Source organism: Carassius gibelio, chromosome A21 (genome assembly GCF_023724105.1).
Source record: "Carassius gibelio isolate Cgi1373 ecotype wild population from Czech Republic chromosome A21, carGib1.2-hapl.c, whole genome shotgun sequence".
Classification (NCBI taxonomy): domain Eukaryota; kingdom Metazoa; phylum Chordata; class Actinopteri; order Cypriniformes; family Cyprinidae; genus Carassius; species Carassius gibelio.
Window position 1 is genome coordinate 16,082,921 of NC_068391.1, and position 25,199 is coordinate 16,108,119.

The 25,199-nt window shown below is 40.3% G+C and overlaps 1 protein-coding gene across 1 annotated transcript in view; it reads right to left on the reverse strand.

Moving 5' to 3' along the window:
* Positions 1-1,418: 1,418 nt before the first annotated feature.
* The window catches only part of LOC127941719 (A disintegrin and metalloproteinase with thrombospondin motifs 2), a 76,793-nt gene continuing 53,012 nt past the window's right edge, over positions 1,419-25,199 (reverse strand). Inside the window, exons 5-22 of the mRNA XM_052537079.1 lie at positions 23,017-23,100; positions 21,782-21,938; positions 21,493-21,598; positions 20,989-21,132; positions 20,747-20,879; positions 18,867-18,980; positions 18,300-18,445; positions 18,041-18,216; positions 10,962-11,095; positions 10,441-10,564; positions 10,102-10,182; positions 9,553-9,716; positions 8,305-8,464; positions 7,797-7,929; positions 7,443-7,650; positions 6,806-6,935; positions 6,642-6,716; positions 1,419-3,949 (exon numbers count right to left, since the gene is read on the reverse strand). Coding sequence (XP_052393039.1) covers positions 3,135-3,949; positions 6,642-6,716; positions 6,806-6,935; positions 7,443-7,650; positions 7,797-7,929; positions 8,305-8,464; positions 9,553-9,716; positions 10,102-10,182; positions 10,441-10,564; positions 10,962-11,095; positions 18,041-18,216; positions 18,300-18,445; positions 18,867-18,980; positions 20,747-20,879; positions 20,989-21,132; positions 21,493-21,598; positions 21,782-21,938; positions 23,017-23,100 — 3,084 coding nt within the window. The 3' untranslated portion in view covers positions 1,419-3,134. The remainder of the gene's footprint in view (positions 3,950-6,641; positions 6,717-6,805; positions 6,936-7,442; positions 7,651-7,796; positions 7,930-8,304; positions 8,465-9,552; positions 9,717-10,101; positions 10,183-10,440; positions 10,565-10,961; positions 11,096-18,040; positions 18,217-18,299; positions 18,446-18,866; positions 18,981-20,746; positions 20,880-20,988; positions 21,133-21,492; positions 21,599-21,781; positions 21,939-23,016; positions 23,101-25,199) is intronic.

Genomic DNA, 25,199 nt, shown 5'->3' on the forward strand with positions numbered 1-25,199 from the left:
ATTTGCCCCAATAAGTTGACAATTTGTACAATTTAAAAGTCATTTTGTGAGAATTTTGAGGTTGGCACAGTTGATTTAAAAATCTAATTTTAAAATGCAAATATCCAATATCTAATTATTTGTGTTGCAGACAGCTTGTTCTAACACATCTTAAGAGATGTGATTTGGTCACAGCATTTCAAAGCTAACATGATACACAAAAAGAAAAAGTACACAACAGAATGTTACTTCATATGCACACAGATAGCAGTTTGTCCTAAAAAACACCATTGCCAGATGTTTTAAGGGTTGATTTTAAGGAACTCATACACAATGCGGTTATATAAAACATATAAAACCAGAAGTGCAGAAGTGTGAGTTAGTTGAAGGGAGATAATTGTTCAATTATTCAGGAATTTTTAAGACAGAGTCAACTTCAGCAGAGCAGGACACGCAATGGAGAGACCATTAAAGTTTCAGTGCTGCTTTCTCTGGTAAGAAATATGGTCATGAAATATTAATTTAATGACATGTATGGATTTGTTTGTTTTAAATGTTTTGCATATACTGTATGGGAGTTGGAAGCCTGTCGGAACATTCCTGTTGATGTTCTATATGCAGGAGGATCCATACAAAATGATGTACTTAATTAACAATCTACAATTTAAAACATGTAAATAGTGTGCTGTATAATAATATTTAATATTTTTTTTGGTCATATTTACAATTGGTTATGAATCATGCATGCATACTCAGAAGGAAGCTGCTATTATTGTATCCTTAAAATTAATTTGGTTGTAGAACTGTTATTTTTTCTTATCTTGCAAGAACGGGGGAGTGTCAGCTCTGGTAAAGGACATTATCATTGTGATATTCTTAGTTTAAATACAAAATGTACATAATTAATTACAAAAGCATGTGCCTATTATAATAAATCTAAAGTCTATTGTAGTCAGCAGCACTGAAACTTTGATAGTCATGTTGAATTTGCAGCAAAAACAAACAAAAAACAAAAAAGCAGACCTTCATCATTTCATTTGTCTACAGAAACAAAATTGCTTAATTTGGAAAACAGTAACTTTGAGACCTTCACTACCCAATAGAAGGAAAACAAAGTAGTTAAAAGAAAATGCCACTAAATTGCCAGTTAAACTGTTGTTTTACTTATAAAATAATCTGTATGTGACCATCATAATGGCAGTTTAAACATTTAGTACACTGAGACAAATCATTTCAGGAAGTTGAAACTTGGAGGGATTAAAATCAAGACGACTTGCATCATACTAAAGAAAAAAACTTTAGTACTTTTTAAACGTTGCAGAACCAGAAAAAACTGATAGAGAGAAGCACTGCCATCTTGTGGCCTTTAGTTGGTTTCTACTTCAAATCACTTCTCCAAACGTTTTTTTTTTTAACCAAAGCTGGAATAAGACCAACACTGGTAGTTCATCTGCAGCTTTATTAAGTCAAGAATGGGATGAATCAAGAATGTAGACATCCACTTGTACCCTTTGAATCTAGAATGTAAAAAGCCATAAATGAAGAACGCATATGTCCACTGCATTTTTAAAATACACTGATTTCTCAGTACAGTGCTCTGAATGCGGAGGAGTTATCATAGTATTGGCTCTTGGATATGTGTTAGGATTGTCACTCATGCCGCATGCACAAAGTGTTCTAAAAACAAAAACAAAAAAACAACGGCTGTGGAAGAAAGGACATGTACTTCAATAAATACAAAAATAAATTCTAGTTCATATTTACAACATTTACGAAGGGATTCAGATCTGCACATTTATTAAGAAAGAAGACTGCTTTTTAGCAAGAAATAGTCATGTGGTTACAGAATTAATATTTAGTTCCAAAATGTCAGCAATCCTACAGCAGTCATCCTAATGGGTTGTTCACACTAGCGTCCGTGTAGTTTTTTCCCCATGTAAACACTGCGACATATTTGCCTGGTGCGATGCATCTTGCTGTTTATTCAGCATATTGCTTAAGCGAGAACTATTTTCCATTACATTATGCTGCATCTAGCTGATTTACATTTGTTCATTTAGGAGAATATTTCTGAACACATTATTTTTCAACATAAGTTTTGTAATATCTAGAGTTGAGGTGCAGTCACATTTAAGATGCAGTCAAATACCATTGTTGTTGCAAATTTTCACGGGTGAAATCCAGTCATTTCAACAGAAATCCAATCAAGGCAATCTGGAATTCCATGTAGTGGTGAAAGATTTCCCAAATGGCCATTTCTCAAGCTGGATTCACCACACTGATCAACAGAAAGCTACTTGGTTTGAAAGTGACTTTTGTGTGACCTTTGCTTCACACAGCGCTACACTATATTAGCTGAAATTTGGCTAATGTGACCACAACTTCTTGGGCAGTTACCTTGATATATTTATACGCTAATGTAATAAAGATTTAAAGCAAGTTTACTTGAAAAGTTTGGACAAGATAAACCAGATGTTGAAAAATCATTCTATTGTTGAAAAAAAAAGAAAAAAACATTAGACCTGCTAAAAAAAAAAATCATTAATTTTTTTTTTTTACATTTAATTTAAGCTGGTCTCTCAGTCTGGTCAATATGGTATTCAGCTGGTTTAGCTGATCTGCCAGCCTCACCAGATGACCAAAACTAAACTAAAACCAACAAGCCAGACCATCTCTAGTGACCACTCGTATGCTGTCAGCAGCAACACTGGAACCAAAATCCTGGATGTGTATCAAACAGTCTGACTGCTCACATCACACAATGTGCTGTGACATTGTGACATACCAAAGATCTCATTGGGATCATGTACAAAAATTGTAGAGGACTGGACAAATCATACAGTATGTGCCTGGCTTAAGCTTAAACTGTCAGATCTTCACAACAGAAGCTTAATGCGCCCCTGTATTCACCCCAATAAAGTAGCCAAATGTGGTAAACCCCTGGAAAGATGTCATCCTCAAAAAAAAAAAAAAAGCCTCGACTAGGGTAATTTTTCATTCTGGTTAGTTGCATTGAAGAGCTACTACATGAAAGATTGAGAACTGAGGTTATTTCCTCTTGAATGATTGCAAGTGCCAAGAAAGAGTGTTGAGGCCGTAAGACCACTGAAAAATATACTTACAAAATACCACAGGGATAAAGAAAAGGAAATGCATCAGTCTCCTGGTTTACGTTTCAGTCTTTGAAGCAGGAAGTCTTGTCTTTTCTCTGCAAGGAGTTCTTGAATTCTTTTATTATTTGTTTTCTCACGGAACGGCGCTCGCTTTCTGGGGACAAAGTGGTTGAGCATGACTTCGTTTGGACTGGCAATCCTGTAGGACACGTCGATGGAGTTATTCTCCTTCTTGTCTTCTGACCGATGGAGATTGATTATGGCAGGAGGGCTTGTTGCAGTGACATTCACCTGTAGCCTTGTCAGAAACGTTGTCCCGATGTTTTTATTCTCAAGTGTGCTTGTATATTGTGGAGTGGTTGGCCAAGGCTCTGCAAACTCTGATGATTCGGATTCTGAAAAGTGTTCGGTTGAGATATCGCTCCAGGCTTCGTCCTCGTAGAAGGGTGTGCTGGTTTCCTCTTCGTAGTCAAGTATGCTGGGATGTTTAGTGTGCACAGTGATAGAACCAATGGTAAAAGGGACTGTGGTTCCTGGTTTTAGGGTTATTGGGTTCACGGTGGTTGTGTAGCCCCAAGATGTGGGCTCAGTGGTGATGTTTCTCCATCTGCTGAATGATGGTGTGATGGTGGTTCCAGGCTTCTGTGAGGTCCTGTATAGCAGTGTTGTGAGAACAGGAGCTGTTGCAGTGGGAGTTACGGGAGTGTACATCCTGGGTCTCGTCAGGTTGAATTCAGAGGTGTAGTTGCCCTCTTTGCAGGACTTGCAGCACATCTGCCAGTAGCCCGGATTGGAGCAGTACTTACTGAGAACCTCCATCCGACAGAACACAGACCTGTCTCCTTTACAGCGGGATCCTGAAAGATAAATCAACAGGATGCATAGTGTGGAGTTAATGATGTCAGTACAATAATGGGGAAATCATACGAATGAAATTAGAAAAAAATAAGATAACAAATGTAAAATATTAATAATGTAAAAAAAAAATATGAATAAAGAAAGAATCATGCATGCACCCTGGCAGATAGTTATCGAGTTCAACGAAATAATAGGATAAAGAAAAAAAATAAAAATAATAATAATAATAATATATATATATATATATATATATATATATATATATATATATATATATATATATGTGTGTGTGTGTGTGTGTGTGTGTGTGTGTGTGTATATATATATATATATATATATATATATATATATATATATATATATATATATATATATATATGTGTGTGTGTGTGTGTGTGTATATATATATATATATATATATATATATATATATATGTGTGTGTGTGTGTGTGTGTATATATATATATATATACATATACACACACACACACACACACCCACACCCACACACACACTGTTGTTTATAACTTATATTTTAAACTACATTAAAAAAGAAAAACATTTTAAATTGCAAAATAAGTTTACATTTTTTTAATGTATTTTTGTGTGTGAGGTAGTGTGTACATGACATAATAAAATGTAATAATAAAATAACAAGAAAACAATAAAAAAATATTAAAGTGAACAAAGCAGAACACTAGGAAAAGAGGGAAATGTGAAATGCAGTTAGTCTGAGCAAACCAGGATTTAAGTATTCAATGTATTACTTGACCCTTTATTCCCATAAACACAGCCGACAAGAAACCACATTAGTTACACAGAGACTTCCTGTCAAATATAGAGCATGTACAAGACAACACATACAACTTTTCTCAGTACAATGTAAACTGATTTGAAATGTCACACCATTCACAGTTTAGTAACACTTTGGTAAAATGTTTCAACACCATCAAATCCATTGAAAAACAGACAATTTTGAGGAGTATAGTTATAAAAATGGAAATGGCACATCCTGTATTACATGTAACCAATCACGTAAAGTAACTGCACGTAATGTAAGGAAATGCTACGCTCTGAAATGAAAGAGCTGTGCCAAATGAGACGTACAGGGCCCAGCATTCAGCGGAGATCTGACTACAGGCCAAACACTGCCTTCATCACTCCATTTGATATCAGTTTAAACTAGTTTTAATTACTAATAAGTCCAGATGCAAGGTGCTTTGAATATGTAATTCCAGAATGGGCTGGAAGAACATTCTTTACAAATGTTAGGTGCTTTTATTTGTAAAGCTAGTGTTGTGTGGTAAGTAAAAGAGGGTTATCAGTCTGGACCCTGTCACATTGATTTCAGTTACTCAGATGAACAGCCATTCCCATTAAAAAACAGCAGGACCTCACGACCACACACACACACACACACACACACACACACACACACACACACAGACACACGCGCGCGTGCACAGACACACACAGTCATATACTTTATAGTCCTTTAAAATATCATTATAACCTTAAATATTGTTTTAAACATGATATATACTTTATATGTATCATTACTTTCCATAGATAAATACAATATATTACTTTTGTTACTGGTGTAAGAGATAACAGTCATTAACGTTACTAAGTATGTTCAACGCCATTTAATATATACACATGATTGCTGTAGAGTTTCTAAAAAAAGGCCTTTTGACATTGTCTGCAGTAGCCTGTAGCTTCATCTTTCCACAGATTTACAATCATACAGCAGTGAGAGACCATGATATAACCGAAGATCTGAGGAGCGGCAACTGTCTACACTTGCTTAGCTGTAAACATCCATATTCGTTGTTCTTCTTTTCTTTAGCTGCCTCTTTTTCGAAATTTGGTGGGCATGCAAACGTAAACCTGCACCACTTCAACCTAAAATAAGGCAAAAAAGTCTGATGTGAGCAGAAGCATGAGGTATTTTGTATCCTTCAAAAGGACGTCAAACATCGACACGCAACTGATTTATAAAATAAATGTTCATAGTGTTAAAGCGTGCACCACCTTACCATTCTAGTCTTTTTATGTCAATGTATAGAAAAAAAGGGTAAAAAATAAAATGCTCTGTAAAAGTTGCTTTTTCATAATTCCTTCGGAGTTCTTAAACCATTTTTCAAGAGAATATGTATGAACATAAATGACATTTAACAGTCAAAACAGATTCAAATTATGGCCCACATTGTCATTTTAGTGATAGATTTTTTATGCTCATCTTATATATGTATTTAATTGACAAACTGACTGAAATGCAGTAACCGACAGTAGAGGACCAACTCCCTCATACAGAGGGGTTTGTTGAATGATTCACCCTGGACGTCGTTACAACAGTCATATTCATATTGACTGACGTAGCACAACCACCACAGCTTTTCCAAACAAGGCTCCTTCTGCACAGGCACTTACTGCCCTCTTTCAATGCAATTTATGGCCGTGTTTAGCCTTCAGCCCTGTATAAAACCACATACAGAGCGAACAAGGGCAGAGGAAAGAAAAAGCCTGAAGAATTCCCTCGGATGAAGGAAAAGTGAAGACTCTGAGAGGGACAGAGAAGCGGTCAGGACAGAGTGTAACAGAGCCATAGCATAAGAGAGAGAGGCAGGGTCCAGGAATGAGCGGCCATGCAAAACACAGCAGGCTGATGACTGGAGATGGGACGTTTACTTGAGGAGATCTTCGGAGCTGGGAACTCGGGGTTTGCTCTGGAGAGCCACTGGATGAGGAAGTTCCCTCTGTCATCTGGGAGTTAAGAGAGGATTTAAGAACATTATTTATATCATTATGTTATTTGGGTTTTGAAAGGGTCTTAAGTGAATTCGGACACTTACTTGGACACGGAGCAAGTGGACATGATCTGATGCTCTCAGGCTTGGTGTCCATGCAGATGCCGATGGCATTATCAGGGGTGCTGCACAGGACTTGCCGCTCCTGAGTCCCATTACCACAGGTCACTGAGCACTGCACACACACGAAGAACATAAAAACATATATATTAGCAGAATGGGACGCAATAACAAGATAACATTGATAAACCTATACTACAAGCAAAATACAGCAACTGATACAGATGCTGATACAAGGTTCTCTCTTTTAGAATATCCTTGATATTCGGTCCAATAAGATGTTTGATGATAATTTTAATGTCATGCCCAATAATTAATAAATAAACAATATTACCATTATAATTTTAATACTTTTTTAAATCTAATATATATAAAAAAGCAGTAAACACTAAAATCAATTATTGATTTTGAATTTTGGCATATCTTTATAATACCATAATATACATTATGAAAAATGGATATCTGGTTTGTGATTTAATAGTGTTATCAAATGGGACACATTAATCAAAATGTTTTTAAAGATTAACTTTATGTGTGTGTTAGATAAAGGTAATCTGAATGTCAAAATGTGCATGAAAAATGAAATGTCCAACTCTTAAACTTTAATCTCACTCAAACTCACTTGAGACCAAGGCCCAGTTCTCCACAGTGCAGGGCATAGGTGACGATTACAGGGTCGTCGCCCTTCAGGCCGGTCATCATTGCAGTGCTTAGCATTGACGGCTTTGTATGAACCGTCCAGTTCAGGTCTCACACAGTGCACGGGTCGGGTCTGAGAACCAGTTTTTCCACATGATTTACTGCACTCCTCCCATTCTCCTGTCACCCAGCTGAAATACATTAGACACATTTAAACACATTTGTTCACTTACCCCTCATACCCTTACACCATCATCAATCACTCATTTAGACATTAATGGTACAATTGTATGATAGTGGTTTGCAGACTACCACATGGCGAACCACATTTGCTTACATTGGTTCTGAGCACTCCTTCTGGTTGCAAGCTCGACTGATGGCGCGAGGTTTGGGTATGTTGGCACAGAGTGTACGGTGTACCATTTTGCCATCCGACTTCCTTCGGCACCCAAAACGTGTGTACTGTTTTCCTACAAGCCAGACAAACAGACAAAATGCCACAATACAAGCTGTTGTCTCCTACCACTGATCCAAGTTTCACTCAAAACTCATGTCTGTCATGGTTGTGCACATTCAGAGTTGAACTAAGGATTAAATTCTTTTAGCCATTTTTCTCAACAGAATACAGAATGTAGAAAATGCAGTTTAAGGAATAATAATAATAATAATAATAATAATAATAATAATAATAATAATAATAATAATAATACAATACTTTTTATTATGAATTACACATAAGCATACATTACCTTTTAAAAGTTTGGGATAATTAATATTTATTTTGAAGAAATTAATTATTTTATTTAGTGAGGAGGAATAGCCAGTTCTTATATACTGATGTGTACCTCCGCCACATGGCTTGGAGCAATGCGACCACTTCCTGAGAGCCCACTCGAAGTAAACTGTGTCGTCCTGAGGCAGGGAGTTCTCCATTGAAGAGAGCGGATCTTCTGGCAGGATGTATTTGTATGAAAGCGTGACTTTAGAAATGCTCTGAGACTGGACCTGGAGAAGATGTTTTATATTGGTTGAGCATGTTACTCTTTAAAAATACATTCTGTTAATTGTCCTTATTGGTATCTTGTGATTTAACCTTAATTTTTAATAGTTTACCCAAAGATGAAAATGAAGCCATTGTTTAATCAACCTGGCGTTATTTTAATGCTGCATCCCTTCTTCTTCCTCTTCTTCTTTTTTTTGGGCCACAAAAGGATAAAAAAAAAAAAATACATGGCATGTGCTTCTCCATAAAATAGTAGTGGATAGCACCCAGCATAAAACGTATCAAGAAAAAAAGGAAATAAAAAAACTTCATTTGACATGTTTCGATACATGTCTCTATAAATGACAATGAGGTTCTGCTCAGCTCACCCCTTTTCTGTTTTTTATAGGATTCGGTGGCATGTTACCATCAAAAACAAAACTATTCTACTGTTTCATCAGTAGCTCTGATGTCGGGAGAAAATGAATACTCTTATTGCAGACAGCTTAGAACTTGCTGTGGGTGGAAATATGCTAATACGGGACAGTCTGTCAACAGTTATGGGCGGGGCCTGAGCAGTATGATGTCATGATAACTGTTTTGGTTTTTGGGGATTAAAGAAAAAGGAATTAATTCATTTTTATCATGGCAGGGTGCTTGTGTAATTGTCATTGTGCAAACACCATGCAAAAGTGAATTTTGGATCCGATGTACACTTTAAATACTACATTAAATTTAGCTTTTTTTTTCACCAAACCCTCAGAACACCCTCAGTTTACCCTCAGAACACTGAAATGTATGATAGGTGTTGCATGGGACCATTTTGTGATACTTTTGCATTTGATTTTAAACCCCGATACTTGTCAATATTTACTGCCAGATTATGGCTGAGTGCGAGTAGGACGTTTTTAAACATTTCTTCATACATGGTCTGAAAAAGAAGGGCAAACACCATTGGAACAACCCCAGGTTGAGTAAGTAATCACTGAATTTTCAATTCTTGGTGAACCATACCTAACCACTACTAGACATACACATACTGCCCTTATTTACCCTGAAAGCTGTTTAGGTTTAGTTCTTTATCTTTGGCTGATATAATGCTCATTCTCACCATAATGAGGACTCCATATTTGAGTGGTCCGTTGGTCTGGACCGTCTCCATGTCATCATTGTTAGTGTACTCCCACGCCACACCTTTTTCAATTACTGTACGTGACTCAGGAAAATCACCCTCGTCATTCAGAAAGATATGATCTGTAGCCTGGTTCTTCACCACTAGCAGAGGACAATTTAACATTAGTAAAAATTAAATAAAAAAATAAATGTATGCATTTAGCAGACACTTTGATCCAAAGCGGCTTACAGTGCATTCTGGGTAATCCTTTTTACCTATCATGTGTTCCCTGAAAATAGAACCCACGACCTTGCGCTTGTTAATGCAATGCTCTACCACTTTAGCTACAGGAACACTCTTAACTGTATGAAGTCCAATTCATGTACCCAGTGAGACAAAAACAAGGATCTTAGATACTTCTAAGTAGCTAAGGTGCTTCATGGTCACTGAGCTGGAGCTCCTAATGTTCTCAGTACCAGGAGAAGTCCTAATCTCTCCATCAATAACAAAGGAGTTTCTAACTACTACAGTATATGGGATTTATACCTATAACATGTGGAGTTCCTTTGAATTCATGGATCTGTATGTGGCGTGCTCCTCTAGGAATCTCCAGGATCTTCAGAAAACCTAAGAAGACAATTCACAAAAAATAAAAATACATTTAGCAGACATTTTATCCAAAGTCACTTACAGTGCATTTTGGATATACATTTTTTTTAACCTAACATGTATTCCCTGGCACTTGAAACCACAACCTTTTACACTGCTAACACAATGCTCTACGACTGAGCCAAAGGAACGTTGAGATTTGAAATTATGTGACTAAAATTTTTAAATGAATCTGGGTTGAAAACCTGTTCATGGAGACCTGTTCATGGAGCTCACCTGGTTTCCTCGTGCTGCGGGTGAAATTTCCTTTGACAATCTTGCACGTGGCATTGTCTCCTCCACACACGCCACACTTATCGTCCTCTAGCTCCGAGGCTATAACATTGTCACAGCCCACTTTCTGTGCAGAGAGCAGGATTTATAAGATCCAAGAATATATAGAGACATAGAAGTGCTGACTTTAGATAAACTGACCCGATTAACAGAAATTATATTCATATATATTCACACATGCACTTCATCTTTTAATTCCACTAGTAAAACATTGATATCTAAGCATGTTCTTCATCAATCTGCCTTGCTCAAAGGACTCAGCAGTCATGCATTCCACCGATAACAGAACTAAACACAGAACAGTGAAGACAGCATCCTATTCTAGCAAATCAACAATTTACCTGGCAGTGAGGAGCGGAAAGGCCTCAGATATCTGATTAGGCCTGATATTATTCATTATATGGTATTTGAAGATGAACTTCAGTGAAGGATGGTTTGTGTGGGTGTGTTTGAATAACCTTTACCTCACATTCCCCACGCACACACACGCTGTAAGGGTCTTTGTAGGAACAACGTGTGCCATCATGCACCATTCTTTTCATGGATATCACGTCTCCTGTCTCTTTAGACTGGCAGTACAGTTGACATCTTTCTTCAGCTGTCCAAAAAAAAACAGACCACAGACAAATTTATGCAATTCATATTTGTAGTTCTAGCACAGACATACATTTGTGCATGCTTTTGAATTCATGGAATTGATGTATTGATTTTATTGTATTTTTTTAAACAATTACGGCAGAAAGTGAGTATATTTCCTAGCCAAAACAGCCTAGAAAATTGAAGCTTTTCATTTTCCGTCGGTCTTAGTACATGATGTAGCTACAGAAGAGTCAAGTTTCAAATAGGAAAAAGAGAGAAGCTCTTATATGCTCTCTATGCAGAAACTCTTCTATGCAGAGGATGCAGTATGCACAGTGCTGCACTCTGCACTCACACACCTGGACCATAACAACACATATGTTAGGATGTTATTTGTTGACTTCAGTTCAGCATTTAACACCATCATTCCCTCCAAGCTGACCACAAAACTTGGAGACCTGGACATTAACACCTCCCTCTGCAACTGGATTATGGACTTTCTGACCAACAGGCCTCAGCATGTTCAGTCAGGCCACACCCACTCCACCACCATCACACTGGCGTACCACAGGGCTGTGTGCTGAGACCATTCCTCTACTCCCTTTAGACCCACGACTGCAAGCCTGTGCATGGATCCAACTCCATCATTAAGTTTGCAGATGACACCACGGTGATTGGCCTCATCACAGACAACGATGAGTATGCCTACAGGGAAGAGGTACAGCACCTGGCCACATGGTGCGCTGACAATAACCTGCTCCTTAACACCAATAAGACTAAGGAGCTCATTGTGGACTTCAGGAAGAAGAAAGGAAGCACGCATGACCCCATGCACATTAACGGGATGGTTGTTGAACGTGTCTCCAGCTTCAAGTTCTTGGGAACCACCATCTTGGAGGAACTGTCCTGGGCCACAAACACCTCCAGCCCGGTCAAGAAGGCTCACCAGCACCTTTTCTTCCTCATGACACTGAAGAGGAATCAGCTGTCTTCATCCATCCTGGTGAACTTCTACCGATGTGCAATTGAGAGCATCCTGACCAGTTGCATCACAGTCTGGTATGGGAACTGCTCAGTGGCTGACCGCAAGGCACTGCAGAGGGTGGTGAAAACTGCCCAACACATTACAGGGACACCACTTCCTGCTCTTGAGGACATCCAGAGGAAAGGCTGTCTACGTCGAGCTCGCAGCATTCTCAAGGACTCCTCTAACCCTGACCACAGACTGTTTAACCTCCTGCCCTCCGGGAGGTGCTTCAGGAGCCTCCGGACAAGGACCACAAGATTCAGGAACAGCCTCCTTGCTGAACTCTGCCCTCTGACACCCCTCAAGACCCCCCACACCACACAAATACTGTCCATTGCAATAGTGTAATTATGTTCATATGTTCATAGTTCTGCCTATAGTGTACGTACACTTTTACATATTCCATCTGCACAGTATGTTCATAGTACACCTATCTGTATATCATGCTAATAGTATTTAAAATCTGTAAATTATGTCCATAATACTTATTTGTATAGTTATTGTACATATTATAGACCTTGTATATTCTGTACTTACTGCTTATTGCACTTCTGGTTAGATGCTAACTGCATTCCATTGCCTTGTACCTACTTGTGCAGTGACAATAAAGTTGAATCTAGTCTAATCTAATCTAATCTAATCTATGCGAAGATAAATTAAAAGTGCTACCACCAGACCTGGAGATCGACTGAATGGATTCGAAAATGGTAAAACTCAACTGTTTTACTCTAGGGGAGTTGGAACATTTAAAAAAAGTGTTCCTTTAAGAGGGGTACATATTTAATCAAGACATTTCTTATCTATCAGTCACTGTGAGTTATGTTGTGACGACATTAGGGATCCTATGCAAAGAGCCACACCATTGAACGTTGTTACCACCTGGCGCTGCAAATGCTGACAAGCTGTTGCTTTTCTTCATCAGAAAAAAAAGGATGGAGGCTTACGACCCTGTATCGATTATCAGGCTCTTAACAACATAACCGTCAAATTCCGATATCCACTTCCCCTCGTCCCAGCTGCCCTGGAACATCTCAGTGGTGCCACTGTCTTCACCAAGTTGGACCTCCGCAGCGCCTATAACCTCATCCAGATACGAGAGGGGGACGTGTGGAAAACTGCCTTCATAACCCATACTGGCCAATATGAGTACTGCATGATGCCATATGGACTTGTTAACGCTCCCTACATCTTCCAGGATTTTATCCATGAGTTGCTCTGGGAGTTCCTCCATAAGTTTGTCCTCGTCTACATTGATGATTTCCTCATTTACTCCAGGTGCCTAGCGGAACATCGTCGCAATGTTGTGGAGGTCCTGCAATGCCTGAGGGCCTTTAAGCTCTACCTCAAGGCCGAGAAATGCTCCTTCCATCAGCCCTCAGTGCAATTCCTTGGTTACAACATCAACAGCAGTGGCATCCAGATGGACGAGGGGAAGGCCAATTTCTACAGACGGTTCATCCAGAACTACAGTGTCATCACCAGCCCTCTCACTAGTCTCCTCCAAAATAAGCCAAAATCACTCTCTTGAACTCCAGCCACCACAGAGGCCTTCAACTCCCTCAAGAAGGCATTTACAACCGCTCCACTCCTGGTCCATCCTGAACCCGACCGACCCTTCGTCGTTGAAGTCGACCCCTCTTCTACTGGAGTGAGAGCGGTCTTATCTCAGCAGCAGGGGAATCCCAGTCGCCTCCACCCATGCACCTTCTTCTCCCGGAAGCTCAACCTGGCGGAGTTCAATTATGACATTGGCAACCATGAGCTGTTGGCCATCAAGTTGGCCCTGGAAGAATGGAGGCATTGGCTGGAGGGAGCCAAACACCCCTTTCTGGTTCTCAGGGACCACAAGAACCTAGAGTATATTCGGGTCGCCAAGAGGTTAAATCCGAGACAAGCCTGCTGGGCACTATTCTACACCCGCTTCCACTTTACCATCTCGTATCGCCCAGGGGCAAAGAACGTGAAGGCTGATGCCCTGTCCCGGTGTCACGCCCCCGGAGAAAATCTAGAGGAACCCAAAACCATTATCCCAAAAAAGGTCATCATCAGCCCCATTACCTGAGTCATTTTCTAAGTAATGTCGTCTTCTCCCCCTGAACAATCTGCCCACGACCATGGAAACAGCCGAGTTATTATTTAACCATGTCTTCAGGTACTTCAGCATCCCAGAAGACATTGTCTAAGACAGAGGTCCTCAGTTCATCTCCCGGTTATGGAAGGCATTCCATTCACTCCGAGGTGTGGCCATCAGTCTGTCCTCCGGATACCATCCACAATCGAACGGGCAGACAGAGAGGAAGGTTCAGGAGATTGGACGCTTCCTCCATACCTTCTGTCTCGGCCACCAGAACTCCTGGAACCAGATCCTAGGGTGGGCCGAGTATGCACAGAACTCCCTGCGACAACCTACTCCATTCCAGTGTGTGCCACTTCCCCTTGTCAGGTGAACCCTCGGATGTCCCCGTCATCGACTACTGGTTCTGGGAGAGCGAGAGGGTCTGGGACACAGCCAACCACCAACTCCAGCGGGCCCTACGTGTGCGCAGAATGACAGCCGACCTTCGCCGATCCAAGGCTCCTACATACCAACCCGGTCAGAAGGTCTGGCTGTCCACCTCTACATCCGCCTGTGCCTGCTCTGCCGCAAGCTAAGTCCCAGATTCATTGGCCCATTCACCATCCTTGAGCAGATCAATCTGGTCACTTACAAACTACAATTACCACCTGAGTACCGGATTCACCCCACTTTCCATGTGTCTCTCCTGAAACCTCACCATCCCTCTGTTTCTCCCTCCACAGAACCTGGTGAAGCCGAAGCCCCCCCCCCCCCACACTCCTCCTAGAAGACGGTGCTGCCTATGAAGTAAGAGACATCCTGGACTCCCGGCGGCGTGGTGGACAACTTGAATACCTAGTGGACTGGGCAGGATATGGTCCAGAGGATGTTCATGGGTCCCACGCAATGACATCCTGGATCCAAACTTACTAAACACCTTCCACTCCAGTCATCCTAACCAGCCTGCTCCCAGAGGAGGAGGACGTCCACCATGTCGTCGAGGTCCTCGGCCCTCAGGAGCGGGACGTGGGGAAGGGGGGTACTGTTACAAACACGCCAGGTTCCACCTCCACTCATTCACAACGCAGGCCCTCAACTGAGTACTGAGCACTTCCACCTGACCCTCATCATCATCCAATCACCTTTGCACTTCAAATACCACACACGCAATCAGTCAGCGTCCGGTCTCGTTTGCAACAAGGTCTTACCTGTATGCTAACTCTAAGGACTAACTCTATCTCTTCTTACCTCTCTCCAGCGATCTCCTGAATTTCCCACCCATCTCCGTGCGTGTGTGAGGTACACCTCCCTCCTTTGACGTCTCTACCCTGGTACTACGGATCACTTCATCACTGCCATACTCCATATCACTCTACCCAGCACTACCTGCTCCTCTGCTTGTGCCTCTGCTTGTGTGTCTTTCTGTTATTCCTCAGCTTCCTGTGGTTTTCCGTAACACATATAACTTAGCCTATATGAAATTACAAATATAACATAGTATACTGTAGATTAAATGACCCCATAGGAGATCTATACAGGTGGAGCTGGGCAAGGTGGAGGGTATTTGAAGTGCATTGCATACGTATTTGAATGTTGAGCAGCAAGCTTATCGGAATGAAAGCAATCATCTGCACTTTCAAGCAACTGTAAACTACATACCCTTACACATGAAATGACAGCTTGATTTTTTTTTTTTTTTGTGAAATACTTATAATCAAGCATTAGTCTCAGCCTCAGATGTCATGCCCACGGACCATTAGCTAAAAACTAGAAACACTTCAGGAGCGTTCATGCGATGATGTCATCATCAGATTGGTTAAATGCCACAGGATTTCTGCGAGACGTGTGTGTAGCGTCCTTTTACGTTTCATCTTTAAACAAAAATTCTGTGGCTTCAAACCAGTCTACCGAAACAAGAAAGGTGCTGTGTTTACAACTGTGATGACAAGCTCTTATCAGGATCAACTAAATGCTGGATTTTCAAAAGTATGTGAAATATTTAAAGTTCTCGGCATATAATGTTTAAAATATGTTTGAGAGTTTTACACACCGGCCTGTTATTGTGGCGACATTTCCATGCCGCAAAACTAACTGTGAGTGGTTGTTTGACATGTCTGTCAAACGGCCTCATGGTTAGCGATGGGTACTGAAACCCGGTATTAAACTGGCCCCGGGGCTAAATTATGAAAGACCGTACTATCAGTAAGATCTGACGGTATCGGTTCTGCTTTCGGTACTGGAGGAAAAAAAATGTACTATGTATTTTTGCTTGTTGTCGTGCACATTTAATCTCGCCAAACATTTCTAAAGTGCGATCATATTAAGACGTTTGTCCGTGAGATCTGCGTGAACTCTCATGCACGCTGCAGAGGCTGTCTGTCAGTCACACACACACACACACACCACAACGAGCGCACGCACATGCATTAACTGTACGTAAACTCCTGCTTAATAATAAAGAGTGACGATGGCGAAGAGATTTGCTTAATATTATCGTGCACATTTTATCTTACCAAACATTTCTAATTTGCGATCATATTAAGACGTTTGTCTGTGAGATCTGAAAGAACTCGCATGCGCGCCGCGGAGGCTTTCTGTGTGAGTCACACACACACAACAAGAACGAGCGTGGTACACGCATAAGGAAAACTCCCGCTTAATACAAAGAGTGACGATGGCAGAGAGAGCAAAACATTCCAAAGTGTGGTTATACTTCACTAGAGTTAATGCTGACAACCCTCGTTGTCATAAGTGCAAAACAATATTTGCATGTAAGGGCTGAAACACAACCAATCTGTCAAAGCATCTTTCAAAAGTGCATTATGTGTATCACCTGCCTAGCTAGCTCATCTCTGGTTGTTGCCCGATCTACCACAGGTATGTATGCTAAAATCGTTGAATCAACTTTTTTCACGTCATTTAAAACAAATGTAAAATCTCCCTGGTTTGCTAACCTTACGTAGAAATTCAGTTGATTTCTTTTGGGAAAAATGAGAATGAAATCAACATATTGTCTACTTGCTTTTAAAATTCCAAATAAGGAAAAATCAGTATGTAAATGTAAACATTTATTTGGCTAACTTAAATGCACAGCACCTCAAGTTAGTTTACAAAATAGCCAATTGCCACATTTTGCAACCTTTTTATTATATATATATATATATATATATATATATATATATAGAGAGAGAGAGAGAGAGAGAGAGAGAGAGAGAGATTTTTTTTTTTTTTAAGCTGCAGCTACTATGAACCAACCAACTCCTCCTAACACCTCTGGTCCAAGACAAGCGTATTATTAATTTTACATAAAAAAAATAAAGAAATAGTAATTCTGTTCTCAACTTGTTATTGAGGACCACAATGGAAATAAGTCCTGGACTTTATTGTGTTTTTATCCTCGATTGTATCTGATGCCTTTTTGTTTTTATGTTAACTGTAAGGCTTTCTTGATATAATTAAATAAATCAAATCAAATTCTTAAAAAAAACACACACACACACACACACAACACAAAGTACCGATAAGAATAACGTTAAAGTACCGGACCGTTAAGCAGTATTGGTAAGAGTAGTAAAACCTTTAAAACCTTAACGATACCCATCTTTACTCATGGTCGGGCCTTGGCCAGTGAAAGCTGCCATGAATTACTATGCAAGACAAATCAAGCATTGACAATAATCCGTCATATTGGTGGCAATGAGGGGCCACCCAAATTAAAACTCAGCTTAGAGCCCCATAAAGGCTTGGGCAGCAAAGAAGTATTAAAATGAAAAATACAAAGCCATGTGACTGTTCCAATGTCTTTTTCACCAGCATAAAATGAGACTGAACAAAAATGGTGTGGAAATAAATAACACTAAATAAATCAGGTAATTTCTCACGTTCAGGATGCTCGTAGGGCAGCCAATGGTGTTTGGTGCCCTCATGCTCAAAGTGAGGGTTCCACATCTCGCACTGCTCCTCTCTAAAGTCAGCTAGGGCCTTTGCACACTCTTCCATGTTGCAGAGCTGGAACTCATAGTTGTTTCCATAACAAGTGCGTCCCCCGTTGGCTGGACTACAACAGAATAGATTTGTTCAAGTCAAAGGAGAAATGTGAGAAGATGAAAAAAACGTTTTCACCGATTTGAAGACACTCACCTTGGGTTGTTACACTCACGAGTGCGGAACTGTACTCCACCACCACAGGTACGAGAACAGGAACCAAACTTGGTCCACTGACCCCAGTGGCCGTCCTGCCTGAGAATGTCTGGCGTAAGCTTGATACAGTGACCCTTAAAACATTGCTAGAGAAATAAAGAGAGAGGGAGAAAATAAAAAGCAAGGAAAGTTTATTTATATAGCACATTTCGTACACAATGGCAATTCATAGTGCTTAACATAAAAGAAAGTAAAATAATCATGAAGAAGAAGAATAATAAAAAAACGTAGGAAATTATTTAAAAATTGACTTATTTTAAATTAATTTAAAACAGTTAAAAATAGAAAATTATTTTACATAAAATACAGTGAATACGTAAAAAACAGTGCAATCGGTTCGGACATCGCACAGTGCTCGTTTAATAAATGCACAGCTAAACAGATGAGTTTTGAGTCTAGATTTAAATGTGACTAATGTTTTAAAAGAAAAATAGTATCAGTTATAGTTAGTATTCAGTTATAGTATAGTTCTGGGTATATGCTCATGTTCTGAGTATAAGATCTAACCTTTCCTGCTGCACACTTGGTCCCATCGATAGGAGGGCCCTTCTTGGTCTTGCAGAAGAAAGGGTTCTCGGGGTGGCTGCACCACAGCTGCTTGCAAGGATCGTAGGTGCTGTACTAAAAGAAACAGTCATGCTCGCATTCATATACACAGACCATGTGACCAGCCCAGATTACATGGCCGTATACTGGCAGAGAAATGGGAAAATTGGGAGAAGTCTTGTTTTTTTTTTTAAAAAAAGTGTTTTTAAATAGTTTTCAGAGATTTTATTGTTTACAGATTAATTACCTGCTTGCACCTGCTTAAACAACATGATTTCTTATTATAGAACATGCTGAAAGTGGGGTCCAGCAGTCCAGAAATATATATTTTTTTCTATTTTGCATTATTTTAAAATGTATCACATTTTTAAACAAATCTTTATTTTACTTTTCATAACAGGAAACCATTGATAACAATGGGTAAAATCTTATTTCATTTTAGAAATTCGTTTCCAGGTATACGATCCTTAAAAATACTGAAAGTACGAACATGCTGTACATGAGAAATGCATCTACGAGAATAATTGATTACTAAAAAGTGAATCATTAATAGTTTAAAAATAATAATTAATATGTAAATCAGACAAATAATGATTAAAATTTTAAAGAAAAATGATTAAAAAATAATAAAACATAACAAAACAAAATTTAGATATTTAAGAAAATAAATAAAAGGATACAAATATAAATTATGACTTACACAACTTAATTTTATATATATATATATATATATATATATATATATATATATATATATATATATATATATATATATATATATATATATATATTATTATTATTATTATTATATGGTTACCATAACAATTTTAGATAAACAAGAAGAACTGAAATCTGATGATTTTTATCTCCAGAATGATTTAAGAATAATCCAAAGAGCATCTGGGCAGTGTTGTTTCAAAAGACATACTGTATGATTGTCTCTATAAATAGTTACATTAGCAATGTAATAATTTGATTACATCTGATTAGTCACCTAGAAATACAGTGCAAAATCTTTAATATTCGTAATTTTATTAAAGCTACGTTCACACTGTCAGTTTTTGGGATTGACAACCACATTTACTTGCAGGTGTGATTCTCGAAATGTCCCGTTCACACAGCGGCTTGCAGTAGCGTTTTGAATACTGTCTGTATGAATGTGCAATGGGAGTCAAGTCAGTATTCCCTACACTTTTAGAAAAAATAGGTACAGAAGCTGTCACTGGGGCAGTACCTTTGACAAGACAGTGTCCAATCGAGCTGTGAGCATTTGAGTTATGCATAGAACAAAAAACTGAAGGGAGCACCTCCAGTGGAGAACAACAGTGACTGGATGTAAACCTTCAGATGACACACAGCTCATATCTGCATCTCTGTAAGTTGATGAAAACCTGTAACACATGGTAGACAAGTGCAGAGCCACTCTCGCAGTGTATGATCTTATAGACAGCTAGCTGTCTAGTCTTGTTCCATTAGCCCAGCAAGTTTTCTGAGAGCATGAGTCCTGAAAATGTATGAGTGTGAGTTCGGTTATAGAATGTGGTTGTCGATTCCTGTTAATAATGATACTGTGTGTAAACATAACCATATTAAGGACTCAAACACAGGACTGACACCCATATTCTGCTGCTGTATTTTCTCTGTTTGAAATTTTTAAAAAGTTAAACTTTATTTACATAAAAATTATGATATTTTTAGTATTATCTCATTATCCTAACTTGAACCCAGTATGCTGCATTACCAGGTTTACTAACTATTAACCTAACTAGTTGATGTGGTTGAATGTGGAGTGAGATGGCATGTCAGGTTGGCTGGAGTAACGAAGTCTCTCTTTCACTTACCGCAGTGCACATCATGTAGCCCATGCCGAAATCAAAGCGGCACTGGTCATCCATAGAGTAATGCAGACCAGGCAACTGGGGTAGAGTGGGCCACTCATGATCAAAGGGGTCGTCACGGAGACAGTCATATGTACTGCATGAGTTATAGTACTATCTTAGAATTTGTAATCAAGGAACCAGATGAATAATAGAATATATTCATATGTTACAAAGCAGGAAGCCACCAAAACCAAGTAACTCACTTGAGGTATCGCCTGAGCTCCTGTTGACTGCATCGGGACCAATGAAAGCGGTGGAAGGCTGCTTGAACCAGAGGAGCCATTATACTGCCCATTGGAACCTCATCCCCACATTCATTCGCCTGGCCATCATGCTCCATCCCCAGTCTGAATATAAAAAAAAAAAATGCACTAACTCTATGCAGTTATCTTCTGTGCTGAATGGAAATGTGGGTGAGGGAAAGCATGTATGTAACAAATAATATATTATGTATATTTTTATCCAATGTATTATATAATGTTCCTGTAGCTCAATTGGTAGAGCATTGCGTTATTAAGCAATTCATGTCAAATTAATTTTGATAAATAAGTCGCACCTGACTATAATCCAGAAAATACGGTAGTGGTTTTGGTTGAACTACTAGTAGTTGAACTACTTTAAATTATGATTAACTTGGGGCTCGAGCTTCTTCAACAATGTTCAGTGGTGGCATATTATGGTGGAAATTTTAATAAAGTTTTTCTCACACATGTCCTGTCTCATGGGCCACAACAAAAGCTGACGAGAAGCCATCCTCATGGTTCAGAGTGCAACTTCTCACAGGGTGACACATTCCTGTAACAGGAGCATAACCTGCAAAGAGAAGGAAGATAAATCGTTGTCAGCGATTTATGCTGCATTAAATTGTGGTAAGTTTGCAATTTATTATTCCAGTTACACCAATTTCAATTGGTCTGCATATCTGAGATTGTTAATGTACTGTACATGCATCATGTTATGTTTACATGTAAATTCATGGAGTTTCAAAAGTATTACCTTGCATGCCAGTGGGCCCAAACTCTTGTCGGGTGAGGAAAATGGCATGATCGTGGTATTCTGCATCATTCTTGTCCTCTTTTTGCTGCAGGAAGGCCCAGCGACAGACATTCTCCAGACTCTGAGCAGCATTGCCCAGCTCAATCAAACTCATGGACTGACAAAACCAACACAAATCATAGGTTAATACATGACACCATTAACTGACACATTTTTTATTTAGTTTTTTGAATTTAGAAACCATTGTAGAATCCAAGAAAAAAAGAGGACTTGATCAAAATCTAATTTATTTTACATAGAGTATTAGAAAGCTTAAAGGGGTCATATGACGTTGCTAAAAAATATGTTGTGTATTTGGTGTAATGCAATGTGTTTAAGTGGAAATATTATTTTCCACATAATGTATATTATTGTTTCTACTCTATGGCCTGCCTTTCTGAAACGTGTCAATTTTTACAAAGCTCAGCGTTCTGAAAAGCGAGGTGCATGCTGATTGGCCATCTATCCTCAAGCGTGTGACGGAAATGTTAAGCCCCTCACCTTACTGTGTTGCTGTGTCTAGATTTGACGAGGCAACATCAATAAAACCCATTACAAACGAGGCTTTTGTTGCATCCAGTGGGGACATAATTACTGATTATAATGACGTATACTGTCTTTTTATGTGTTGCGTTCAGTCTTAACTTTATAAAGAATATCTTTTTATGGATTTGAGAATTTAGTCTTTGCAACTTTAGGGATCCTATCTATGCACAAACAACTTGTAACACTCCAAAGAGAAAGGAAAATGTTAAATTGCATTATATTACCCCTTTAAGCCAAATTGATTCATGTTATAATAATTTCTACTTACTTTTAATTCATACATTTCTATAATTTCTGAGTTACTGTATCATTTTGACCGGGTGTTTTCAAGAGAAATCTTCTGTAATTTTCGAAAGTTTGATTTTAGAGGTCTAAATAATTTTAATCTTTTATTAGTAAAAATCAAAAGTGGCCCAAATAATAAAGAAACTTAAACCTGCTGGATTGAACTTTGGGACCACTTTGTATGACTACAAAATTGTTTTTTTTGTATGAATACAAAATTACAAAATTGTTACATCCATTACAAAATAAATTCAAAAACCCAACTTTGAAACTTTCTTGGCTACAGTGGTGAAACAAAATATATACTTCAATACAATCTCTGTTGGCCAGCTACTGGTGAAGGAAGCTAGCTGATGCTGTCTTACCTTGTAGGAGCAGAGCATCATGATTCTAACCAGGACAACATTAATATGGGCACCCAGGGAGCTGTCCTGATAAATCTCATTCACCTGTGGAACAATTCATAATATAAAAAAACAAAGGATAAACAAGCAAAAAACACAAACATAGCCTTACTACACACTGTCACAGTGCCAGAGGCGATTTGAGAAGTTACAGAGTTTAACAGGAAAAGCAGAGTTTACTGGCTGTGAGCTGAAAAACGCACAGCACTTAGTTACCTTGAGACGGATTTAAAGGTCAACCCTAAGTGATCATTTACTGGTGCTCGGACATGTTTTCGGACATTTATATATTTGCGGAAGCGTAATGTCTATTATTGTGACGGTTGGGTTTAGGATAAACACACGGAGAGGGCAGGATCCAATAGCAAGGTATGGGTTTTATTAACAGAAGGGTAAATACAAAATAAACAGTCTTGATAGACAAACAAACCAAAAGAAAACCGGATGAAACGGGAAACTCGGAGGAACGAGAAGGTAGGTGAAGTCTCGGGAGACGAGAGCATAGACACATAGGATAAGGACTCCATACAGACAACAGAGAAAGACAGCTCTATATAGGGAGACTAATGACAAAGGATTGTCAGCACCTGTGCGATTTAATTGGAGTGCAATTACTGTGACGACATGACCAGACTAGCGGAATTAAAGTGCCTATGGTGAAGTGCCTAAGGAGAAGTGAGCTCACTAGGGGACACCCAGGAAAACAGAGACTGACAGCATGACATTACCCCCTCCCCTACAGAGCAGCTCCCAGATGCTCCACCTGAAACCCCGGAAAACCCAACAGAAAAAGGAGGTAGGAGGGAGGTGAAGCGGCGGCGGACTAGGGGGAGGGACGGAGGGTCAGAAAACAGAGACAAACAACCAGGTGGAATGTAGAGACAAAGACAGGACAACCAGGTAAAATGGAAGAAAACAGAGACGGAACAACCAGATGGAATGGCGAGGCAGAAGCAGGAGAGGTGAAACACAAAACAAGGAGTCCAGGAGGGTGGTGGACCGGCGGAGGAAAAACTAAGGGGAGGGACGGAGGGCCAGGTCCAAAGGAGGAAAATAGACAAACAAATGAAAACAAAAACATGGGTAAATGGAGGACATTAGGTGATGCCCACCCGGGCGGAACAGAGGGCCATCAAACCCATGTGGTCATGGCAGAAGACCCCCCAGGGCGGAGCGGAAGACCACCACATCCTCGTAGTCAAGGCCAGAGTCCCCCAGGGCGGAGCGGAAGACCACCACGTCCTCGCGGTCGAGGCCGGAGTCCCCCAGGGCTGAGCGGAAGACCACCACATTCTTGTGGCCGACCCCATGGGAGGACGAAGATCACCGGTTACTTGACTCAGTCCTCGAAGATCACCGGTGACTAGCCTTGTCTCTGGAGAGTTCATGGGAACCTGACTCGACTCTGAAAGGTCAATAGTGACTAGCCCTGACTCTGAAAGGCCATCGGTGACTAGTCCTGACTCTGGAAGGCCATCGGTGACTAGCCCTGACTCTGGAAGGCCATCGGTGACTAGCCCTGACTCTGGAAGGCCATCGGTGACTAGCCCTGACTCTGGAAGGCCATCGGTGACTAGCCCTGACTCTGGAGGGTCCACGAACACCTGACTCGACTCCGGAGGGTCAACCGGGAACTGACTCAACTCTGAACAGTAAATGGGCACCTGACTTGACTTAAGACTGCCTGTGGAGATGTGAGACACCTCTGCTTCGGGCACTGCCTCTGGAACGGCCTCGGGCACCGCCTCTGGAACGGCCTCGGGCACCGCCTCAGTCACCACATCGAGAACGGCCTCGGTCACCGCCTCGGCCTCCGGAACAACAGCGGGCGCCGCCTCGGGAACGGCATCGGGCGCCGCCTCGGCCTCTCGAACAGCTTCGGGCGCCTCCTCGGGAACGACCTCGGGAACGGCATCGGGCGCCGCCTCGGGAACTGCATCGGGCGCCACCTCTCGAACAGCATCGGGCGCCGCCTCTCGAACAGCATCGGGCGCCGCCTCTCGAACAGCATCGGGCGCCGCCTCTCGAACAGCATCGGGCGCCGCCTCTCGAACAGCATCGGGCGCCGCCTCTCGAACAGCATCGGGCGCCGCCTCTCGAACTGCATCGGGCACCGCCTCGGCCTCAGCATCGGGCACCGCCTC